Genomic DNA, 25,274 nt, shown 5'->3' with positions numbered 1-25,274 from the left:
GTGCTAAACTATTTTAATGTACATACTCTTGACCCAGCAATTGGATTTTTAAGAATTTATAAACCCACAATTACTTATTCAAAACTGCAGATATTTATACAAGAATGCTCAGTATAGCATTATTTGTATAGGGTTTTAATAAATTTCATGTCTACATAAAACAAATTAAAAAAAAAAAAACCAGAATAAAAGCACCGTGCACCGTGTAGAATCAGCCTGCTGTTTTTCTGGTAGGCTTGTTACGTGGAGGAGACAGTCTGGACTGTCACCACCTAACAGAGAGAGTGCTGAAGCACTGCTGAGCTGATGGCCTTGCCCTGGTACCGTCTTCAGACTTCAGAGTCTAATCTTTTTATGTCCCTATTAGCTCTGTATTAGCAAGCGAAAGCTTTGAAATAAAGACCCTTGACGTTAAAGTGTGTTATTTCCTGATACTATTTTGAGACTCGTAGAAAGCTATATTAAAGATTTTCCTGAAATTTTTCTAAGGACTTTAAAGAATAGTATTATTAAAGAGAATTTTTCTTTGAAGAATTTTATCTTCATGTCCTAATCTTATAGGTGCTACTATGTTTTGTCAAATAATGTATACTTGAAAAAGTGTAGTTTAAAATCTGTAAAAATTATATCTTTGAAAAATATGTTGGAATATTGGGATGCTATAGAGTTGGCGCTTGGGTAATTTCCTGGTTGTGTCTTCTGTTTCATATAAACTATTTAGTAGCTGTGAGCTAGCATTTTCAAATAGTATTATCTTTTCCACCCTACCAATACATTGCATACAGGCTTAGATTTACCCAGAGATAATGTAAATTCTTGAAGCTAGTGTTTTTTTAGATCACAGGACATTGCAGAACTTTTGTGGACAAGAAGTTAATGTGCTTCATGGAATTTTTGCATCTTTAAAGTGGAACTTTCATACTGAGAATGCTTTTAAAAAAGTATTTGCATAAGTGTTATGTGTAACTTGTACATTTTGAACACTTTTCTCACTGTGGAAGGTGTTTTGCTTCAATGAGAGCTTTTCTACACTGCTCTCAGAAGACAGTAGTGACACAGAATCTTGTCCTCTTGATGCAGCTGTTAGTGATCATTCAAGAATATTTAAACACGTTTGTCTCTGCAGATGTGTCACATAGTATTTGTTACAGCATTTTATTCTCTCATCGTTATCTATAACAATCAAAGTTAAAATTCTGATTTCTAGCAAGGAGGTTTCCTTATCTTTTTAGGAAGCACTGGCTACCATTCGGCTTCTGGACGTCTTGTGTGAAATGACATCCAACACTGAGCTTCTTGGCTACCTACAAGTTTTTCCTGGGCTGATGGAGCGAGTGATTGGTGAGTGAAATAGCAGACACAGTATTTTCAGTGAGGAGACCTTTGCCGTGCTCTAGACTAAATCCAAACACAAACCCTTAGTTTGGGCGTTTTCACTTGAGAGTCTTTGAACCTTTTTTCTTGACTGGAATTGTGGGGTTGCTTAAGCTGAGACTGCACTGTTGTTCCTTCCCTTCTTGGGTCCTACTTAGTAGCATGTGACTGATCAGGCCCTCTGTGAATACCTACAGTGCCACCTCTTGGGAATGTGTTTGAAGAAACTGATGATAGGGATTTGCAAATGATAAGAAGGGTGATTTTTGTAAGTTTTATTATACCATAAATTTCATTTATAACATCTGGTAATATATTTTCCCCAACTGTACTTCCAAGAACAAAGAATAGTGTTTCACTCACCTTAGAGATGTAATCTTGTAACAAGAAGATTAACAATTAATAATTAGGAAGCCAGTATTTGAAACATTACTGTTTTTACTCAAAAGCTCTTTGCAAATCAAGTCCAATAGAGCTTCCTTTCATGTAGATACCCAGCCCTAGGTTTTGCTTATCACTATTCAATGTTTTCCTTTAAAAAAAAATCAGGTACTTTTTCTAGATGTCAATTTGGAAGAAAGATGTCTTTGTATCCACAAGTGTAGTTTAACTAACAGTGCTCTGTAGAAGGTACATAGAATTCCATCCCAGAGTTCTATGTTAAATCAGTACTTTTAATGATGATCAGAATAAAAAACCAAACTGGTAATTATTATGAAGCTAGGACCAATGTGGGTTGCCATCCTGTCTCTGCCAAGTTACTACTTTTCAGAGTCTGATTACTTCTTGTAAAATTGTGAAAGTAATACCTGCACTTAATAGGTTTGTTCAGAGGGTTAACTGAAATAATATGGGAAAATGTATAACTCCTAGAAGATTGTATGTTTTCATAGGCTGCTTGGGGGTTTCACAGAATATAGCAGTATTATTTCCTGTGATTATAGCTAATGCCAGTCCATGGCTGAGGTTGATTATTGGCCATTGAGAAAGCTGTAAGTCATTACCAAAACCTCTGTGATTTACACTTACCTGACTGTCTATCACATTAGATTTTGTATAAATAAATTAGAATTAAAAATCATTTTATAAGAAAGGAATTACAAAATTTTAGTTAACTTTCCTTTGTGTATAAATATAAATTGAGTGAGGCTAATTGTTATGGTCAGCCTCCTTCAAACTGGGATTTTAAAAAAATTAATGCAAAAGCAAAGAAGCTATCTAGTTATTGTTACTGCTGTTGCCTTTCTGGTGGTGCTAAGGATGAACTGAAGGCCTTATGCACTCTAGGCAGGTGCTCAACTGCTGAGCTGGACACCACATGTGAATCATTGTTGAAGGAGCGTTAGGTGCTCTATCTACTTTATTTTAATCTGCTGTGTTTGTTTATGGAAAACTTAGATGCTGTGCTATTTTCTTATGGAAAATGAACTCTACTCTTTTGCTCTAGATGTTTTACGGGTGATTCATGTAATTGGAAAAGATACCACGAACATCTTTAGTCCCTCTGACTCTCTAAAAGCAGAGGGTGACATCGAACACATGACTGAAGGGTTTAAATCTCATCTCATTCGTCTGATTGGAAACCTGTGTTACAAGAATAAAGAAAACCAGGACAAAGTAAGATTGTTTCTTCGTGTGCCACATAGACCTTTGTTTAGAACATGCTGTTTAGAATTTAGAATACCTTCACTCTGCAGGAGAGTGAAACCTTACGTGAATTCTTAGAAAATTGATTTTTGCTACAAATAAGCACAGTATGTCATACTTGAAATTTTTTCTTTTTATTTTAGTGTGTGTGTGTGTGTGTGTGATGTATGAGTGTGAAACAGTGTAGGTCCATGCTTTCCAGTGCATGCACATGAGGTTGGTGCTCTCTTTTCACCATTCATTCCAGAAATCAAGCTTAGGTTGAGAGACTCTGCAACAAGGGCTTTTTATCTGCTAAACCATCTGACTGGTCCTGTGTGTCACTTTTTTTTTTTTAATAGTTTTTGCATTGTCTTTATCCTGAATGTATTTGGGGAATTCTCCTTGCTTATAAATTAGCAGTGTTTGTTTGAAGTCTGTTTATTTAAACACTCTATTATGATGTAGGAAGCAATCAATAAATAAAAAACAAAAATAGCCAGGCTTGGAGGCAGGTGGATCTCTAGGAAATCTAGGCTCACCTATTCTACATAGCAAGTTCCATGTGGCCAGAGCTGCATAGTGAAATCTGGTCTCAAAAATAACAAAGAACAGCAACAGAAAATGATTTTAACAAGTTTGGAAATTTTTCTAGTAATAGGCATTTCAGAAATATGGTGCCAGGCATAGTGACACACACTTGTTATTCCTGCTCCAGGGAGGACCAAACGGATGGATCACTACTTCAAGGTCAGTGTAGGCTACATAGCACGACCCTATCTTAAAAAGAATAAAACCAAAAACTGGTGGTATTGCTGTTAGAAAAATCCTTGACTTATGCATCCTACATTTATGGGTGAATAGTGTCCTGTCCTGAGTCTTTAAAACTAGGTGTTCTGAATGGCTATGTATTTAGTTTCTGGAAATAGGAGAGGCCACCTTTAGAATCTCTTTATTCCCTCTTTTGTACTGAACATTGTAGAGCTAATGGTACTGAAAACTTAAGATTGATATTGATAAGAGTGGCATGATGATGGGTCACATGCTTCACAATGAATTAACACCCACCCACCTCCATCCTCTAGATAGGCTCTCTCTATGTAGCACTGGCTGTCGTGGCACTTGCTATTTAAACCAGGCTGGCCTTGAACTCACAGAGATCTGCTTGCCTCTGCCTCCTGAGCACTGAGATTAAAGACATGTGCCACCACGCTTAGCTGGAACTAGAGTGTTTTTTTTTTTTTTTTTTTTTTTAATTTTACAATACAATTCAGTTCTACATATCAGCCATGGATTCCCTTGTTCTCCCCCCTCCCGCCTCCCTCCCCTTCTCCCCAGCCTATCCCCCATTCCCACCTCCTCCAGGGCAAAGCCTCCCCCGAGGACTGAGATCAACCTGGTAGACTCAGTCCAGGCAGGTCCAGTCCCCTCCTCCCAGACTGAGCCAAGCGTCCCTGCATAAGCCCCAGGTTTCAAACAGCCAACTCATGCAATGAGCACAGGACCCGGTCCCACTGCCTGGATGCCTCCCAAACAGATCAAGCCAATCAACTGTCTCACCCATTCAGAGGGCCTGATCCAGTTGGGGGCCCCTCAGCCATTGGTTCATAGTTCATGTGTTTCCATTCGTTTGGCTATTTGTCCCTGTGTTTTATCTAACCTTGGTTTCAACAATTCTCGCTCATATAAACCCTCCTCTTTCTCGCTAATTAGACTCCCGGAGCTCTACCCCGGGCCTAGCCATGGATCTCTGCATCCAGATCCCTCAGTCGTTGGATGGGGTTTCTAGCATGACAATTAGGGTGTTTGGCCATCCCATCACCAGAGTAGGTCAATTCGGGCTGTCTCTGAGCATTGCCAGCAGTCTATTGTGGGGGTATCTTTGTGGATTTCTGTGGGCCTCTCTAGCACTTTGCTTCTTCCTATTCTCATGTGGTCTTCATTTACCATGGTCTCCTATTCCTTGTTCTCCCTCTCTGTTCTTGATCCAGCTGGGATCTCCCGCTCCCCCAAGCTCTCTTTCCCTTGACCCTCGCCCTTCATTACCCCCACTCATGTCCAGGCTATTCATGTACATCTCATTCATTTCTCCATCATTGGGCGATCCCCGTGTCTTTCTTGGGGTCCTGTTTTCCAGGTAGCCTCCCTGGTGATGTGAGTAGTAGTCCAGTCATCCTTGTTCCACATCTAGTATCCTCCTATGAGTGAGTACATACCATGTTTGTCTTTCCGAGTCTGGGTTACCTCACTCAGGATGATTTTTTCTAGATCCATCTATTTGCCTGCAAACCTCATGATGTCATTGTTTTTCTCTGCTGAGTAGTATTCCATTGTGTATATGTACCACATTTTATTTATCCATTCTTCAGTTGAGGAGCATCTAATAGAGGTGTGGTTTTTTTTTTTTTTTTGTCTTACTGGAATTTACTTTGGACAGTGTTTGTTTTGCTTATTTAAATATTAAATCTATTATAGGTTATATTTTCTAAGACATCTGTAAAAGTTCTTGTTATTGTATGTACATTTCTGAATGTCTTTTTACCATGCTCGCTATCAAGGTATCTGTTTCTCCGTCCTGTTGAATCTCTCCAGCTTACATGACTTCTTTGAACAGTAACCTATGATAGGAATGAGCCTGCATCATTTGTGGCATAGTCCTTCAGAGGCCCACTTTTTAGAAGCTAGTTATGTAAGAAGTGCTGACTCCATGAGCCCACCCTGCTGTGTCTTAGTGAAACCATGTGGAGAGGCCTTGAAACTGAGATGTAGAGAGGAACTAGTCAAGAAGCACCATGGTACCAGAAACACTGGGGGAAAAGCCTTCATGGGAGTATATGCAGCCTTGAGTCTTTACATGACTGATGATCCAGGCAAAGCCTTGTCTTAATTATGGATCATAGCACTGTGAGAAAAAGTGAAGTTAGAAAAACTTTGTATAGGTTTTCCTTCTTTTATTAGTGCAGGATACCGCCATCGGCCTTAACTGTTATAAACTGAGTGAAGGCAGTCATTCTTGTGAAGACATTCAAATTGGCACAAATTCATAGATTCTGTAGTGAAATTGATACTAGAAGAAGGGAATGGGACAAAATGTGACTTACAGAAAATCTGCATGTTTTCTAGCTTGAAGGAAAACAAAACAAAACAAAAAAAGAAAAAAGAAAAGGAAAGAAAGAACAAGGCTAGCAAAATGTCTCAGTGGGTAAAGGCACTTGCCACCAAGCCTGATGGCCTGAGTTTGGTCCTTAGGACCCATATGGTAGAAGTTGTCCTCTGACCTCTATCCAGGTGCTGTGACATATATTCATTCATTTTCCACCCCCTGTCTTCTCCAACCGCTCTCTTTCCCCTTCTCCCCGTCTCCTCCTCTCCCACTTCTCCCTCTCAATAAATGTAATAAAAAAGGAAAAAAAAAAAAAAAGCCAAAGACCAGTTTGGGGGCAAATATTACTGGATGTGAGGAGGGAATCCCTGAAAGGCACAATCAAGTCCCACATTCTGTGCCTCATTTCTCTAAATCTTTGCTTATGTTTGAATCATGCACAAACTCAGCAGGCTCCAGGCAGGTAAGCTGTGGACAAAATAATTATTAAAATCTGAGTACAAACAAACAAATAGCTCTCTTTAGAGGAAGAAATATAATACAATTATGAGTTTCCACAGAATAGTTTTTATAGTGTCTAGGAGCCAATACAAAATTATACCTGACCTACAGGAAAGTGAATTTTATCGTTAAAAGAACTGCTACTTCTTGTTGTTTGTTTTTGCTTTCTTGGGGGACCTACCACCCTACTCCCAAATAAACCACCCAGCTCCCAAATAAATGACACACAGAGGCTTATTCTTAATTATGAATGCTTGGCTTGCTTCTTGTCAGCTTTTCTTAAACTAAATTAGCCCGTGTACCGTTTGCCTCTGGACTTTTACCTTTTTCTATTTTTGTATACCTAGCTATGTTTCTTACTCCATGGCTTGCTGTGTAGCTGGGTGGCTGGCCCCTGTATCTTCCTCCTCTTCCTGTTCCTAGCTCTCCTCCTCTAGCAGATTTCTCCTTCTGTTAATTCTTTCTGCCTGCCAGCCCCGCCCATCCTTTTTCCTGCCTTGCTATTGGCCGTTCAGTTCTTTATTAGACCATTAGGTGTTTTAGACAGGCAAAGTATCACAGCTTCACAGAGCTAAACAAATGCAATATAGACAAAAGTAACACACTTTAAAATAGTATTTGCCAACAGTTACTCAAAAGAAGCTGACTGCAAATCACAAAGATGCTGCCAAGAAGAATTTTAAAGGAGCAGTTGTAATAGTGAATGGACAATGTGTATTATATGAATGAAAAGACAGGACAGAAATAGGAACTAAAGAACTAAGTAGAAATTATAGGAATGAAAAAATATAGTATCTGAAATGAAAAGGTTTATGAATTCTTAACAATACCAGAGATGGTAGGATTAAGGTATACTTGATTAGGTAGTAGAAATCATCCAGTCTGAAAAAGACGGGATAGAGATTGAAAATACAACTGGCCTTTGTAATATGTCACACTTGGGCACAGTTTGTTATATCATAGTCAATTATGGGAAGAATAAGACTCGCTGTTTTGTCCAGTGTGTATACAATTTGGATATTTCTCCTCATTGAGCAGGTGTATATCTAAGACTACTGATTCCCTCTTGGAAACTGATTTTTGTAAAAGAAAGTTGATAGCAAGTAAGACACTCTACCTGTTTTAATAACTCAAACTGCCTTTCATAACAGAGCTTAACAGAGGTGAGTTCCTTGTGTTCAGTGAGGAACACGCTGTAGTGACCCTTAGGCTTATGGACAGCTCACAGAGTCAGGAGCAGGTTGTACTCTAAGAAGTGTAGAGTGTACCCAAGTGCTGTGTAGAGGGCCCTGGGGCCCCCAGGAAGTTGATGTGTGTTCTCTATTAGAGCAAACACTCCAAAGAACATGAAGGATTCATTCTTTGAGTGTGAGAATGCCTCTCTATTCCAGTGTCTTTCCTGTGCTATCAAAGGCTCAAACCTTAGAGTGTTACCTTTGGGGGACCCCCCCCACACACACACACATACACTGTCTTTTTCTATATTCCTGAAGCTTCTTTATTCTTGTAGCTCAATCCTCAAACCTGGTTCCAGTCGGGTAGTAAAAATGTATTTTCCTTGCTTATTATTTCTGCAAGGGATAAAGTTCAGTAGCTTTCTAAAACCTTTGTTAGAGTTCTGGGGAAGTGGATGTTTGGGAAATAGTTCTTTATATGTGAGTCACTAATTCCCAGGGTGTTGTTTAGCTTCTATGCAAATTGGAGACTTTATACTTCCAAGACTAAAAAAGATCCAGGTTGGGGGGATTTGTGCCATCTCACTGAAAGAAAAAAGGAGTGGATGATTGATTTGTCTGGTGTCTGTGTTGCTGCATCATGCCTTCTTAGGGGTTTGTCAGCTTGAACCTTTGCAGCAGCCTTGCAAAGCAGGTTTTGCTAGGGATGTGAAAGGAGAGGCTGTCCAGTGGTGTAGTGGCAGAACCCAGAGGAAAATTTAGATTTGTTTGCCTATGACTTCCCGGGTCTGTGCTTGGTCTCCTGCATTCTAGTGCCTCTAAGTTTGGAATTTTCCTACAGTTTGGCAGGAAAGGCTTAGACTTCCTGAAAATCTTCAGCCCTTCCAGCTCCTTCTGGGTTCACTTCTGAAATTCCAGCATACTTTCATCTCTGTTTCTTACTCATTCCTCCGTCAACTGTGACTATCCTTAATCTTCAGGGCCCTTTCTTTGGTTGATGAAGATTTACTTCCTGGGACAGTTCCACTCTAGGAATGTTGTGAGAATTCCTTTTCTGGGGAGACAGCTATTCCCTCCCTACAAGCTCTCAATGATTCTACCCAAGTTCACTCTGGGGAACAGCCTCATAGATGGAGTTCCCTTCAGTTAAGCTCTCCCAGCCTGAATGCTCTAGCACCTCCAGAAGCTACTTGCAGAATTTCATTCAAATGGCTGGGAGTTATGTGAGGGAGTACAGTCTCCTCCTCTGAGGGTAGGGAAGTCATCTTCCCCTCAGTGACCTCTACTGAGGGCTTTTGCAAACAGACACAGCTTATGAAAAATGCAGTTGTTTTGTTTAGAGGAATGTGTTTTGTAAGGACATCCGGGAATCTTGCCTCTGGCCCACCAAGTTATTCACAGTAGAAACTCTCATAGAATCTTTGTCCGTGGTGCTTAGTTCCTCAGAAGCCTTAGCAGGAGCCTTTGAGCCCTGTTGTATCTTTGCTTGTCGTGTGACTTCATTCATGGTAATGTGATGTCCAGTAGCTGGCTAAGTCACTCCTGCGGCCTTTTGAGTTTCCTGGGGTTTTTGCATCTTCATTGGGTAACTAGTGTTTGTGACTCCTATGTTAAAAAAAAAAAAAAGGATTGACAGAGTATTTCTAGATTGATGAATGAAGAAACTAAGGCTCAGGGAGATCTCAGTGTGATTTAATTCAGCTGATATGTATTGAATGAAACTTGGTGCTGTGTGTCCTGGAGATGCCATTAATGCAGTAGGAGCTAACACACACATGCACAGTACTTCTTACCCAATAATTCTGTTACAGAGGCCCTGCCGGAGAGGATCAGAAGGGTGACTTTATATTCTGGGGCGGCCAGCCCAGAATGTTTTTTTCTGAGCAAAGCTCAGCTGGCAGGACATAGAGGTGGTAGAATGGGAGAAGCATTGTAAGAAGCACATGAATATTGATGCTGTAAACATAAAGAAACCATTCGTTGACTTCTTTGTTAGAATATGGAATGTATAGTTTACCCTTTTTCTTCCCCATTCTTTTGCTTTTCATTATTGTTGTTACTTCTCTAAGTAAATGCCTTATTTGAAGAAGAAAAAGGTTTTATTTCTTAAAGCTAAATGTGTTATTTGAAATATCTGGGAAGATAACCAGTTTATCTACTTTTTTCTTTCCCAAACGAAAGTGTCATTGACTAAGGGATATATACTTGTTGATTATGCGGTGCATTCTGCTGAAGGCTCTCTGACAGTGCCGATTAGTTCTTCCTTCTTCCTTTCCCTCCTCCTCATAGAGACTCACAGCCTTGGTGCTGGTGCCTGGTGGTCTCTGTTGACATGTGTGCACACAAAGCTTTCATTGCAGGTATCAGTCCATTTGAAGAGGCTCAGTGTGAAGAAGGTGCAACTTAGGACTCTCCTGTCTAGACCCGTCTTCTAGGTCATTGGATCTTAAACATCTGTGACCATAAAAGCACATTTGTCATCTTTTTTGCTTGTTGTGTTATGCCTTTACAATTTTTATCTGGTAAGCAGTGTGTTCAATTAAATGAATGAAAATTCTTAAATGAAAGTTCATCTTTTATGGTCTATAATTTTTTAATAAAAAATTGACATTACCATACAGTGTGATAGGTTTCACAGTATTTTCATATATACATGCTATTTTATTTTGTTCTTATGTTCTTTACTTTGCCCTTTACCCACTGTCCACCTCCATCCCTATATTCCTCTTGCTGATCTCCTTCTTCCTTCAGTGGGTCATTTAAAGTGCGTCCTCCCCCATTGTATTTCCTTTTTTTGGTGCTCGTGATCAAACACAGGGCCTTTGGTAGAAACCCTCTACCACTGAGACATAGAGCATCAGTTGGCCTGTGACAATTTGTCTTAAAATTATTTCTTGTAGGGGCTGGAAAGAGATGGCTTGGCAGTTAAAAGTATACTGCCCTTGTAGAGGACCCATGTTAGGTGGCTCGGGGATTTGACATTCCCTTCTGACCTCCTCAGCACCTTTATCATATACATAGAATTAAAAATAAATCTTTATTAAAAAGTTGTTGTATGTTTGCTACAGCAATATGGAGTGTGGTTTTACCTTCCGAATATACAAAGTAAGTAGCACACTTTTCTGGCTCAAGGAGTCCTTTATAAACAAAGACTAGACAAAAGAAACAACGTTGCATATGGAAGTTAAAATTCCTTTTAATCCTGAATTCTGAAACACATTTTGGAAGTCTTTTATGTTGAGATACATTTGCTTGTTTAGCTAGTGTGTGTATTTGGGGTCATGTGTGTCCCTTTGTGTGTGTGGAGATTCTGTCCTTCCACAGTGTAGGTCCTGAGGATTGAATTCAGGTTGTCAGGCTTGGAGGCAAGCAAATTTACCCACTGAGCCATCTCACCAGCTCTGTTTGGGGTATTTAAATACATTCTGACTTAATGTAACTGCCTTTTTCTGTTGTTCAGTCTCTTAGTGTCAAGTCTTTCAGTTTCTTCTGTCTGGAGCAAGCCAGTTGGCCAGTCCTTTATGATTCCCTCCTGGGTAATGTGGTTTCAAGCAGGGTATTTGCTTAGTGAATCATGAAATGGGTGACAAGTATATGGCTGCTTCAGTGTCCCAGTTGTTTCATTGAGGCTGGTTTTCTTAGAGTTAGTAACTGCTCGTTGTTCATCAGTGCTGACTGGTCATTAATTGAATAGTTGGTTTGTAAGGAAATAACATCTTGTTTAGCATGTGCTAGTGTCTTCCATTGAACTTCTATGGCATTGGCCAGGGTGCCAGAGTCCTTATATCTGTTGTGAGAAGAGCCAGTTTCTATATTCTTGCCCTGTACTAGCATTATGTGGACTTCTCAACCTCTTTTCTCATCCATTTGTCCTTAAGTTGCTTTTTAGAGCTCCTGGTCACAAAGTTTATACATTTTTGTAAGCTTAAGGTCTGCAGGAAGAATTTTCTATTCCGTTGTGCTCTCTTGATGGTTTTGCCTTTCTACCTACTCTGCATATGGAATTGGTCTCTGTGTGTCGTGGATATACCTGAGCCTCCCTTCCAGGCCATTGTTGAATAGATATAGTACACTTTATCATCTCCTAACTATATGCTTGAAGAAATTGTTACTACATTTATTTCTGTGTGGGAGTGGGTAGTATGTGTGTATCTGTGTGCATGTTGTGGTGTGAGCGTGGAAGTCAGAGGACAACTTGTAGAAGCTGACTCTCTTCTTCCACTCTATGGGTTCTGGGTTTTGAACTTAGGTTATTCGGTTTGGTGGCAAGTTCTTTTATCCACTGAGCCATGTTGCTGACCCCCAAATATATGTATGTAAATAGAAATTTATAGATAAATGTCATAAGAATTTACTAAATATAAAGTTAAGTAATCTTGATATCTTTGTCTTTCTAAGTGGGGATTGTTTGAAGAAGTAGTGAAAGTATGTAAGAGAACTTTCTTTTGGACAAGAATACTTTTTTTCTTGTCAGGTCTACCACAAATGCTATTTTAGTTGAATTTTTTCTCTTAACATTATCCATTAAAGAGGTGAAGTATTTTCTATCTGTCCAAAATGTGTTCTTGAACAGTTTTGAGAGCATGGAAGGACTCTTTTTTTTCTTACTCATTTATTTAATGTGCTCCTGCGTGGCAGTCAGAGGACAGCTTGTAGGAGTCAGGGCTGTCCTTTCCCCATGTGGGTTCTGAAGATTGAATTCAGTTCATCGGGCACAAGCAGGTGCCGTACCCACGGCGCCACCAGCCCTGGAGGACCACCAGCCCTGGAGGAACTTTGAAATCTCAGATCTATGCCCCCTTATTTGCACTTTGTGTTTCTCCTCAGTCAGAAGCAAGTTGCACAGAGTTACAGCTTATTGATTTGATGATTGAATGTATAGACAAGATCTGGCTTGCTTAAAATTCCACTTCTTTGTAATGTAATCCGAGTTCAAGAAATACGTCAAAATTCATAAATCAAGCTGTCACCGTTAGTTTCTTGAACTTAGAGTTCCTGCTACAGAAAGTGAAATTAAAATTCCTGTCTTGAGGATACCTATAGAGATTCAGTTTGTTGCAGCTGTACTTTTTTAAAGGTACAGAGGAAGGCTGCAGCTGTAGCTCAATGGTAGAACATCCGCCCAGCATATATAAGGCCCTAAATTCAATCCCTAGTACTGCCAAAAAAATTAAAGCACCGAGGAGGTTTTATTGTTTGACTTCAAAACTCCCCTTTTTCTGTTTCGTTATAGGAGTCATAGCTTGTACTTCTGTGGGAGGGGCATGGCATTATTTAAAAGGGAGACTTACATGAACAGTATGCGCCATCTGTTGCTATTATTGCGGCATGCTATGGACCCATGCTTTGTGTTGAGTCAAACTGCTGAACTCCAGGTTCAGTGAGAAAACCTGTCTCAGAAAACAAAGTGGAGAGTGAATGAGGAGGACACCTGATGGTAACTTCCAGCCTCCACATGTGAACATGCAACATGTTGAATTTTAGCATGTTTAGTTTTTTCTTGCAACATTTGGAAGTTAAGAGGAGCAGAGTTATTCAACATGCATGCGTGCGCGCGCGGAAAGGGGCATGGATCTAGAGGTCCTGTTTGTCTCTGATAGGAGGAAAATGACAGTTCTTAGTGACTATAACCATTCTTTTTTCCACTTTCTTAATCGGTGCATATGTCCTTACCTTCCTCAGCCAATGTCTGGGAGTTTAAAAGAATTTCAATTCAGATTTTATAGAAAAAAAAAATGAAAAATAAAACATTAGCATATGCTCTGGAGAATTTTACTAGCAAAAATAATTAAAAGCTCATATCAAGGTGACTGGGGACATTCTTGAGTGCATATCAATTTGTGTAAAAGAGAAGCAGAGCCAAGTAGACAAAAACAGAAGGATGTTGAGTTTCTTTCTTTCTTTCTTTCTTTCTTTCTTTCTTTCTTTCTTTCTTTCTTTCTTTCTTTCTTTCTTTCTTTCTTTCTTTCTTTCTTTCTTTCTCTCTTTCTCTCTCTCTCTCTCTCTCTCTCTCTCCCTCTCTCTCTCCCTCCCTCCCTCCCTCCCTTTCTCTCTCTCTCTCTCTCTCTCTCTCTCTCTCTCTCTCTCTCTCTCTCTCCCTCCCTCTCTCCCTCCCTCCCTCCCTCCCTTCTTCTTCTTCTTCTTCTTTTTTTTTTTTTTTTTTTTTTTTGGTTTTTCGAGACAGGGTTTCTCTGTGTAGCTTTGTGCCTTTCCTGGAACTCACTTGGTAGCCCAGGCTGGTCTCGAACTCACAGAGATTCTCCTGGCTCTGCCTCCCAAGTGCTGGGATTAAAGGCGTGCGCCACCACCGCCCAGCCTTTCTTTCTTTCTTTAACTGCAAAGGAGGATTTGAATTTACCTTCTGTTGGCAGGGGCTCTGATTTGGGCATGTTAGCTTTTGGTGAATGGTAAGTTTTTCATGTTTCTACTACATGTCAGAATCTAATGAAAACCCAAGTACTTTTGACATTGTAAGTTTTCTTTTGTATCTCTAGCCTTCATTAGTTTGGACAAATAAGAGAGTTTTTATTTCTAGTGTTACTAGCTCCTTTTATTTCTGAGGGAATAAAAAAGTTGGAACTGTCTGTCATACATCTAAAACATTGTCAGTCTTTGGCATGATTAGTTGTTTGCTTTTCCTAGCAGCAAAGGATCAGAGTTACATTCTTATAAATATATAAAAATAAAATCAGTCTTGAAGTAATTATCTTATCTCTTCTTTTAAAAGCTTATTGCTTATCTTATTTTGGTAGAATTTATTTTCATACTCATCATATTTAGTAGAAGAGTGGCATCGAGGCTCTCATGCTGTACTGTTTAACGCAGATCTGTATTACTGCTATGCTGCAGTTGGAATAAGGCCATTTCTAGTCTGTTCTCCAGATAGGAACTGCCATGCTGTTCTGTCATCATGGTAGAAACTTGTAGTTTAGTTCAAGTATGTATTTGCCATCTGCTGTGCACCAGCTGGTGTTCTAGACAGTGAGCATGGAGAAATGGATTTGGCAGAGTGCCCTCTTGAGGAATTCATGTGCACCAGGGGACAGATGTAAACATTTGCCATTTAAGTGAGTTTGTGAGGCTAGCATGAGCCTGAGGAGTGGCTGCAGTGTATGAGGGAGAAGGATGGCTCCACTAAGTTCAAGAAGAGCCAACCTGTGCAGAGGTGAACAAAACTGAGGGAAGCAGGGGAGGGAGGGAGCAGCCTGTGAACTCTGGAACTTTATTCTTTCTTGTCACTGCCCTGCTGAAGACCACCTACCCCGGAGCTACTCCCTCGTCAGTGCTGAAATCTCTGCACAGGATCACTTTTGAACCTTACTTCATCTAAAAGTTAGAGGTGATTTTCATGATCTCACGTTGGCTGTGAGGACTAAGTTATCAGTTAATGCAGTACTATTGGTAACTGCCCTGTAGGGTGCTTCAGTGTGCGCTCTAGTGGAGCTTATAGCCTGCTCTCTTTTAGCCTAGACTCCTCACAAGCCTGACTTCCACCATATCCTTTGGCATTCCTCAATTCAGTATACAGGGGCTGTATTCTCAATATCTCCTTGGTGGTCGGTGGTTCTCTTCCCTCAGCTCTATGCCTTGTCAACACTGTCATAGGCTCTTGAGCAGGCAGCACCGTGAAGGGTACCAGTGGTGCCGAGGTTGAGGTCCATGCCAGTTTCTTCTCTGCTCATGAGCTTTTGTATCCTTCCCCCACAGTGTGGAGTGACTAGCTTTCTCTAGTAAGCCAGTTTCCTGGTCCCAGGGGTGTTTGGTTCAGGGCTCTGTAAAGAAAGTTGCTTGTTTGCTGCTGTATGTAGCACCCAGAGCCAGCCCCCCTGTCCTCCTCTGTGTGCCTGCACAGTGCTGGTGGAGCCTGGAGGAGTAGAGCTGCTCACTCAGGTAAGCAAAGGCCTGCTGGCATTTCACCCTCTTCTCAATGTTTCATCATGTTCCAAGTGCCATTGTTCAGCTTTCGCTTCCTTTAGTTCAGATTTGTGTCAAAATGCCGACACACCTCGATTGAGAAACATTTCAGACCTTAAGCATTCTTTTACATATTTGTGTGAAAGCATTTCTGGTTATTCCTTGACAAGAAACTGATCCATACAGGTAGGAGAGCAAATGGGCATGGAGGAACAAGACTTGATGCTGTGTTCAATGTCCCTTCCACCTGCTCACTGCCTTCATGATGGCTGCCCTCACCTCTCCAGTCATTACTAAATGGAGGTGTAGAGGGCTGTCATCACCATAGTAACTAAATACCCTGTAGCTCTTTATCCCACTAATAGTAATAATTTGTATGTATTTGGAAGTTCTGTATTTCTTTTTTTTTTTGGTTTTTCAAGACAGGGTTTCTCTGTGTAGCTTTGTGCCTTTTCTGGAGCTCACTTGGTAGCCCAGGCTGGCCTCGAACTCACAGCGATCCGCCTGGCTCTGCCTCCCGAGTGCTGGGATTAAAGGCGTGCGCCACCACCGCCCGGCAGTTCTGTATTTCTTTTTCAGGAAAAGTGTTCTTCACTTAGATACTCACTTATATTGGAAAAATTAAAAGTTGAGCCTTAGTCAAGACCTTGCAAAGGTTAATAATCACTTTCAATTGAGAAACAATAGCACCACTCCCAGTAACACAGTGAACATGGTACCGTGCTTATGATGTGCCTGGCACCCCCTTGAGCCCTTGCTTGTATCAGTGTATTTTCATAATATTTGGGGGCAGTGGGCAATAGTATCCTATCTTAATTTGCAAACTCGGGTGTGTGGTCATTAAATCATTTGCCTAGGGTCTCATATATAGTCAATGATAGAGCACCAGAATCCAGGAGACTGACTTTTGACACATACTCTTAGTTTCCTTATCTGCCCACTCATGGTCTGGCTACACTTAGGAATTGTCTCTGAGGCACATAGTTAACCAGAGCTATTTTTCTTGTAGTTTTCTATGATGGGATCACAGAGTTGACCTATATCTGCAGATGTGTATAGGATAGACCATATCTTTCAGGCATAGGAGTATGGTAGGTTTTGTAATTAAGCCTAGATTCCCTTGGTTTTCCAGACTATTTTAAACGAATATTGAATACAGTCTTGAAACACTGCTCTTTCTAAAGAGAAATGTTGATCAAAAGAAGTTTTATATATCAACATATATTCATACAAGCAGAGTTTATAGTTGTTTTTTAATCATTAAGGAAAATGAACTAAAAATGAATAAAAAAAGAAAATTGGTAAATAATGATATGAACTTCCTAAGGCTGTTTTCAGTTTTTTGAAATTTTCTGACTCAGGCAGCATTTCAGGCCCCTCTGAGAGTTGTGGCCAACCAACACTGTGTGGATGAAGCCTCTTACAGTTTATCTGGGGGTGGGGTGGGGGGTGAGGTTGACCTTTTTTTGTTGTTGTTGTTGAGTTGTTTGTATTTCTTGTATTATAGTGCATCTTATATTACAAATCCTTCCACAAGCGCCACTTAGCTCATATTACTTTTGGACATTTGAATAATTGGTTTAATGTGATACTAATTTCTGGAAATGATTCATCACTATTTGCTTAGGATTATAACTAGTGACAATGTTGTTTTTACCTGCTGGAAAAATCCAAGAGAAAATGTTTAAATTAAGTCCGTAGCCTACAGAGAGTTGGAGTCAAGAGGAGGGATCTGAGCTAAGATTCTTCTTCTTCTTTTTAATCATATACTGTCTGTGCCTGAGAGGGTAGAAGGAGGATCCACCTGAGGGATCAATCGAAGCCGTGTGAGAATTTCCAATATCCTCAAGGACAGCTGGGCCTCCTTCACCCAGCTTGGGACAGCCAGCCAGGGGGGCTTGGAGGAGGAAGGTTGGGGAAGGCTGGGCTGTGGCTAAAGAGTGTTGACAGAAAAAGTCTGACTAGTAGGCCAGGCAGGCCACAGGATCAGGGAGAGGAGGGTGTGTCCCTCACCTGCTGTGATTTCAGCTCTGGAAACATTGAATACCCCACCCCATGGAACAGCTGGTTCCCGTAGCAGCAGGAATCATTGGGCATCCTGGCCTGAATTCAAAATTCTGCTGTTGCCCCTTGGGGCTCCTCCTGATAAAGGTATTCCTAAGTGGAGAGTGGTGAATGATTTGTTGAGAACTTGGAGAGAGTAAGAAAAATCCTTTTTGTCTTTTAAAAATATAGTTGTTTTTAATCTTGAGAAATCATTTCTAACCATTTTAGAAGATAAAATATAAATTGAGCAAAATGGTTCGGTGGTAAGGGCACTTGGTGCACAAGCCTGTTGACCTGAGTTCAATTCCCAGAACCTACAGGATGCGGCAGGCAAGACCTGACTCTGGCAAGGCGTTCTCTGACCTTTACACACTTACAGTGGCAGACATGGGAGCATGGCCATACACATAGTAAAATACATCCTAAAAAGAAAAGACTGTTAGTGCATGTGATGTCTAATCTTGGTTGTCAGCTTGACACTCCTAGGAAGAGGGACCCTGACTGTGTAATTGCCGCCCTCAGATTGGCCTATGCGCATTTCTGTGAGGAATTTTCTTGACTGCTGATTGATGTAGAAAGGCCCAGCCCACTTGACAGTGCCATCCCACATAGGCAGGTGGACCTGGGCTAAAATAAAGGTGGTTGAACAAGAGACTGGAGAACAAGCCAGTGAGCAGCAGTCCTCTGTGGTCTTGCTGCAGTTCTGTCTTTTTGAGCTCTTGCCCTGGCTTCCCTGGATAATGGACAGGAGTAACTTGTAAGACAAAATTAACCCTGTCCTCCCCAAGTTGGTTTTGGTCATGGTATTTATCACAGCAACAGAAAAGCCACTAGCACAGTGCTGCATTAGTAAGTACAGAATTCTTGTAAGTTACTTGATGTTTGGGTCTCCTTTTAGAGTTATTCTTTACTAGTAGTTTTATCTCTGATTCAGTCTACATTTACTAGAAAATAAGCTCTGGCTCCACATCTTCAAATAATCTCATTGTTTTAACTTACACTGATAACAATGGCATTTTGGGATTTCTACTATGTATACTAGTTATTAATTTTGCTGAAATTTGTAAAAGAAGAACAAAGTTCTGCCTTTGTGCTAAGGCATACAAATTCATATTTAAATTGATGCTACTCCGTCTGAATAGCAATGACTGACATAGTAACACATTGCTGGCAGCAACAGTGCCTCAGGAAGTTTGGGCTGCAGCCTGGGGCCCTTGTGCTATCTCCACAGCCTGACCTGAATCAGCCTACTGTCCCATGCTCGTTCCTGTCTGGCCTGTGGCTCAGAATGTGCTCACCTTCCTTACCTCTGAGAAAGGTCCACAGCTCCCTACCTAGGCTTATGGTAAGATCACTTGGGTACTTGTGCATAGCACTGGCATCTGCCTGGAACCCTGCTTTCCCTACTGTAGCAGGTGTGCTAGCCACTTCAGACAGAGGCTTAAGAAAGTGATGTGTTTGGGAAATTGCACACTTGTGGCATGAGATGTTCACCTACCCAGTAGTGATGTACTTGGACCAAAATGCACCTTTACTTAAAATTCAAAATCAGTACAGATAATTAATCTACAGACACTGAAGTTTCCCAAGGAACAACTTAGTTTATTTCAAGGTTCCTTTTGTGGTATTTGCTTTGCTAATCTACAACTTGTAGAAGTTTGTGGTGAGTGCCAGGTTTCCTGTTCTGACAACATTCTCTAAAGGGTTGCTTTTAGTTGGGTTGCAGGTGTTCATTTAAACATACTGACTGAATGCTTGTGAGTGCATGAGCACACCCCAGACAGTGCCAGAAGCTGTAATTTAAAGGTGAGCGGGTAGAGGAGTATGTAATGTTTTTATCTTCCGGGCAAGATCCTGATGTACAGCTTCATGTGACATCTCGTTTTTTAAAAGCCTGAGGCATCTGTAATCTTTATAGCAAGGATTCTAGTGCTGTGTTTTGCATTCCAGGCTTACTGTCTATCCTGCTCCATAAATATATGGCTCTTGTGGACTTATAAATCATGACAGTAGGATTCATATCCAAAAAGAAGAGATTTAAATCTTTACAGAGTTTCTAAGATTTAATGTAACATAGACCTTACTCTTCCTCAGAAGTTAACATTCTTATTTAAAGACAGCACATCTCATGTCTTTGATAGTAACTTTAAAACCATATTTCCAGAGAAACAAATTTAAGAACATAGTCAACACTAAACTTTGTGCGAAGTCTGGAGGAAGGAAATAAAACAGGTAATTGCCTGTAAACAACTCACAGCCTAGAGGAAAACATGAAAAGCTAGAGGTCCTAGATCTGCGTGACTGCAGTGGCTTCCCCACCCACTGAGGCTTTGAGGCCCTAGCAAAAGGGAAGGCTTCTCTAGGCAGCAGGTGCCACACAAGAGCTTCCGGATCGGTGCTGTTGAAGAATGCTATCCTCAGGCCAGGTTTACCAGATGTCCGCATGTGCTTCCCAGATTCCTTCTTGCTCTTCGTAACCTTCATGAGAGTTCACCTTTACTTCCCTGAGCATAAGACCAATGGGGATATACAGCAGTTACTAGAATCTGTGGTCTATTCTTCTCCTTTTCCTCCCCTCCTCTTTTCACTTCTCTCTGAAAGGGGCTTGGAGCAGTTGCCCATACTTGGTGGTCCTGGCTCCTTTAGTGGCTCTTTTTAGGGGAGCTTTAAGCCATGGGACTTTCCTATCTGTGTATAATGTCCTTGCCTCATCCTGTACTTTTATTTAGCTGTCCTGCAGGCCAGGTGTGCCTGTGTGCATACCCTCACTAACATGGTGCTCTGTGTGTGTAGAGGTTTTTCAAGGCCACAGGAATTGTTCATCAGCACTTTGTTCTGTGGTTCAGAAAACATCTATGAGGGACCATAGTGTGACAGATATTTTGATAAGCTCTACAGTTCTCAGACTGAGTAGTATAGTGCCATTTATTCTAAGGTAGTTCGTGATTTGCTATGGGATATGTTGCTCCAAGATAAAAGTGGTGAGCACTAAGACTTGTTAATAACACTAGTAAAGTTACCTGTTCTTGGTGCTGCATATGTACCAGGCACTCAGAATTGCAGTAGTCTTGAGTGTGATTCACTCACTTCATGTAATAATATTTTCTCCAGGGTACAAAAGAGGAGACTAAAGACCTGAGAATTAAATGATATGCCTAAGACTGTGCAGCTGCTTGATGACAGGAATAAGCAGACCTATTTGAAACCACTTAGATTTGTATGTGTTTTTTCTTACTGAGCGTAACATCACCCACCTTAGCCCAATAGGTTGGAGAAGAGCCACCATTCCAGGAGCTGTCTGGAATGTGGCTGCAGATATCTGCAGGAAGAAGTGGGTTGGCAATATATAGGGTGGGATGAGGGACAGATTTCAGACAGAGTTGGGAGAAAGCAAGGCAACAGGCAGCTTTTCTTTCATGGGCCAGTGTTGTGAGAATGCCTTACCTTTGGTGACATAATATTGTACCCCACTCTGTAACATCCCAACATCAAAATATGATTCTGCCAATGAGCTGACTGGGCTTACTTAAAGAGCATGAGTGAGGAGTTGTCAGCAGGGATGTGGGTGACCCCAAAGCAGCTACAAGGAAAACCTTGACCCAGCATGCATAGCATCCCCATACTTACATGGAGGGAGCCCAACTTCAGCTAGTTTCCTCCAGCCCATCTAGTTTAGCACTGAGACCACGAACAGTTTGGTCCAAATTGAATACAGATCACTGGGAGGAATGGCTAGGATCTCAGATGAGGATCCAGTGACCCTCCTCACCCCTTCCTTCTGTTGAGGCAATGTCAGCAGGCACCCCTGATCTGATCAAAATGGCAACTGTTTTGCTCAGAGGCTAATAACCTACAGTAGTCAAAGAAATAGCTGGCCTTTGAGGAAGCAGTTGCCTTTCCATGGTCACTATGTGTTTTTATAGACTACCTCATTATTGGGACGCTTTTGTGATTTTGAAATCTAAAATCCGAGCACCTGACCTTTAAAGCTTCTAAGTCTGTTTTGCTTCACTGTCCTTCCCTGCCCCCCCCCCCACCTCCCTCCAACCCCGCTTCAGCACAGTGCCTGCCTGAGGTGAGTGTTATCATCTTGTTTGTTTGAGAGTTTCATATGTGCATATAATGTGCTTTGATCAGGTGCACTCCCTATCCCCTCCCCCTCAATTCCTTCATAGTCCCCTTTCCTCACTGTGCCTCTCAATTTCCTGTGCTCAATGTTTTAAACCCACTGGACCCACTTAGTGCTACCAGAGTGTTTATGGTGTAAGGTTATCTACTGGAGCGTGAGTAACCTCTCAAGTGCTGCGCCCTTGAAGAACTATTTTCCCCTCTTCCGGAAGCTATCAGTTGACAATATCTCCTCGGTTAGGGGTGGGACTTTGCGACCCCCTTCTCCGTCCATGGTAGGATTTTGTCTGGCTTTGTCTTATCTTGTGCATGTTGTCACTGTGGCTGTTAGTTCATGTGAGAGTCCTGTCATACCTAGAAAACATGGCTTTGCCGCAGTTCTCCGATGCCTGTCTCTTAACAGTCCCTGCTCTTCATCAAAGATCAGTGAATCTTGGGATATAGATGTCCCATTTATACAGATTGACCTGTTGTGAATCTCTGTTTTAATCACCATCTAGTGCCCACCATAGACCCTCCTCGGTGAATGAGGGCACACAGAACACCCCAAAAGAACTACCCCCACTTTCCATGAAGGTTGAGAGAAGCACTAATCTCTTGAGCATGACTGTAAGTTCTTAGGAGGCAGTTTATTACTGTGTCCATTTAGTGGGAGAGTATTAGGTTCTTCCCCTGGACCTGTGACTGTGGGCAAGTGAATATTCTTTACCAATGATTTTTCCAACACCTTATGTGACACTTTTCTCTTTTTTGGAAAACTAGGTGTGAAAGGGTGACTGATTAAATTGTAATGGCATATAAAGACACAAATGCCTTTTAAAAGACCAAAAGGTAAATGTAGCAAAATCCAACTTGTCATAGGAAATATTTTCATAGTTTTCCTCTTGACTCTAGTGACTTGGGTGTTTTATATAAGCCTTTGCTATTCCTTTTTAAATCATGTACCTTTTCCCACTTTGCCTAGTCACTGTTAATAATTCCATAAAAATCTTTTTTAAGCCATACCCTAGGGAATAGCAAAAGTTGGTTGCTCAACATAAACAGCCTTTAATTAAAGTTGGGAAAAGATTAGGCTTTGGTGATAGAGAGATTGTTGCAGTGTTTGCTGAAACAGAAGAGTCTGATTTACACTTGATCAAGTGGAAACCATTTGTACTTAAATGGATTAAAGTGGAATCTGGCTTTAAACCCACAGCTAGCTGGGTGTTGTTAGTGTATGGTCCCACCTTAAGCTGGTGAGTGGACCCACAGGCCTTTGAGTTTTCTGACTCCTGAATTATTCTGGGTTTTGTGGCATTTCCTACTTAGACACATGCATTTTACTTCACTTTATGGTTTAAATGATCTGAGCAACAAAATTCAGTTGTGAAAGGTGACTATTTACTTAAAATGATTAAAAAAAGACCAGCTTAAAGTTACAGGTAAAAAGAGAGTTGGTTTCCTCTGTCCTGTGCTGCTTTTTCATGGTATTTTTGAAGCTGGTCTTAAATTCTTTTCCTTTTGTCTCCCCAGACAACCCTGGGTTTCTTTCTTGAAGGACCAGTACCTCAGTTTGTTTTCTCCTAACAGAGGGCCCTGACCCCGGGTAGGCACCCAGTGTTTATTGAATAGCTCCCTGTGCTACGTTGAAGAAGGAGTGATTATTTCTTTCTTATCTCTGCTGTGATAGGTAACAGATAAAGCATTTTTTTTCCCAGTCAGAAAACAAACGCAAGCAGAGAATCCATTGGACTATTGTGTGTTCTTTGCTTAATATTGATTGACTTAGCCAGAATCAGAATGCACCTTGAACTTGTTGATCCTTACTGGATAACTCCTACTCTGTTTCAGGTCAGGTTTCTTCCTTGTTCTCAATCTGGCTCAAGAAAGACTGGGCCAGAGCTGTACTTTAAGGGGATAGTGAGAAAACAGGATCCCAGAACAGGAACTAAGGGTCTGATTAGATCTTGGGGCTGTCTCTCTGTTGCTTTTAGATCACCAAGCCTAGGGCTCTGTCTCCTGTCTGTTCCTCTAGTCTCTGTGTTGTTGCCCCAGCTCTGTAGTCTTCTGCTAACAGACACAGTTCTTTTTCATGGCTCCAGGTCCAGAATGAAAATAATTCCATGGTTTTACCAGGGTCTGTTTCCATTCTCTGTATATGCCCCTCCTCAGACATGGGCCCTAGACCTTGCCACAGGCACCTCACCTGGGGGTTCTCTGCTGTGCATAATAATAGCCCCTACCCCAGACACTGCCTCAGAAGCTTCTCCACTGAGTCAGAAGGTATGGAGAGGTTGAAGAAGTTGACTTTGTAGACTGTGGTCCCAGGATAACAGCATTTGCCTTTTCCTAGATGTGTTTTAGCTATTGACTCTAGAGGCACCTAGAAAAGGTCCTTGCCTGTGGCTGTCCCTTCCCTCCTGCATCCCCATAAGCTCTGAGCTAGGGGAAGGTTGGCATGGACAGAGACCCATGGGGACAGGAAAGTGCAGCAAGAGCCAGTTCTCCTCACCGGACAGTGTGATGGCGAGAGTGGGCCTGACAAAGGAGTGAAAAGGGAACTAGCTGAAGAAGTTGATATGTTGGAGGCTTCCTAGGAGGTAACGATGAACAAAAACTTGCTCTAGATGATGGAAAGACTCCAGTGTGTAGCTGAGGCCTGTGGCCTTCACCCCCTTTGGCTGATGTTCCATTCCTCATTGTGGATGGCCCTCTCCAGAACTATGCAACGCAACTCTTGTCTTTTTTTTTTTTTTTTTTCTCCTTCAGGCTTTTGCTGACCTCTGCAAAGCTCATATTGCCTGTGCATACCTGCCTCCACCTGCACTCTTTTTTCTGGGTAACCTGCAATTGCCATCAGGCCTACTAGCTGTAAAAGCGCCTGCTTGCGATTGGCTTTAGTTGGTCCTCCACACTAATAGATTGTAAGCCTTCAGGGTACCAGGTCCCTGCACATTTCTGGGAGGCTTCTAAAGGATACAGGTACCAGCTGTATGGGCCCTTTGCTATAGCTCTTAGCCCATTTTCTTATCTCAGGATGCTTTCCTTCATTAGGAAGATCATAATAAATGCTGTGGGAATACTGTTCCTGAACTTTCCCAGCCAGTATTTCCTAGTCTTTCCCAGCAACTTTTGTTTTGTTTTTAATCCTGCAGAACTTGAGTGTCGTTTTGTCATCAGGTGCACATGCTGAGCTCAGACCCTTTCTTCCTGTAGGTCACAAATTGCAATCATCAGGCCACCTAATCTGGCTCACAAGTTGTCTTCCACCTCACCAAGTCCAGGTTCTAGTGTTGAACCACCAGGAACCAAATCTCCTTGGGTCCTCTCACTTAGTAACACGGCTGTCTGCCAGACTTTCATTTTCTCATTGTTCTTCTCACCTGTGCCCACAATTCAGGACATTGGTTAGAATTTAGTAGGAGGGT

The 25,274-nt window shown here is 41.4% G+C and overlaps 1 protein-coding gene across 1 annotated transcript in view; it reads left to right on the top strand.

The window, feature by feature from the left end:
- Atxn10 (ataxin 10) overlaps nt 1-25,274 on the top strand; it is a 141,997-nt gene that overhangs the window by 56,310 nt on the left and 60,413 nt on the right. Inside the window, exons 8-9 of the mRNA XM_028878139.2 lie at nt 1,233-1,341; nt 2,822-2,991. Coding sequence (XP_028733972.1) covers nt 1,233-1,341; nt 2,822-2,991 — 279 coding nt within the window. The remainder of the gene's footprint in view (nt 1-1,232; nt 1,342-2,821; nt 2,992-25,274) is intronic.

The sequence above is a fragment of the Peromyscus leucopus genome, chromosome 20, assembly GCF_004664715.2.
Source record: "Peromyscus leucopus breed LL Stock chromosome 20, UCI_PerLeu_2.1, whole genome shotgun sequence".
Taxonomy (NCBI): domain Eukaryota; kingdom Metazoa; phylum Chordata; class Mammalia; order Rodentia; family Cricetidae; genus Peromyscus; species Peromyscus leucopus.
Note: the sequence above shows the minus strand (reverse complement) of the source record. Positions and strands in the feature narration are given on the sequence as shown.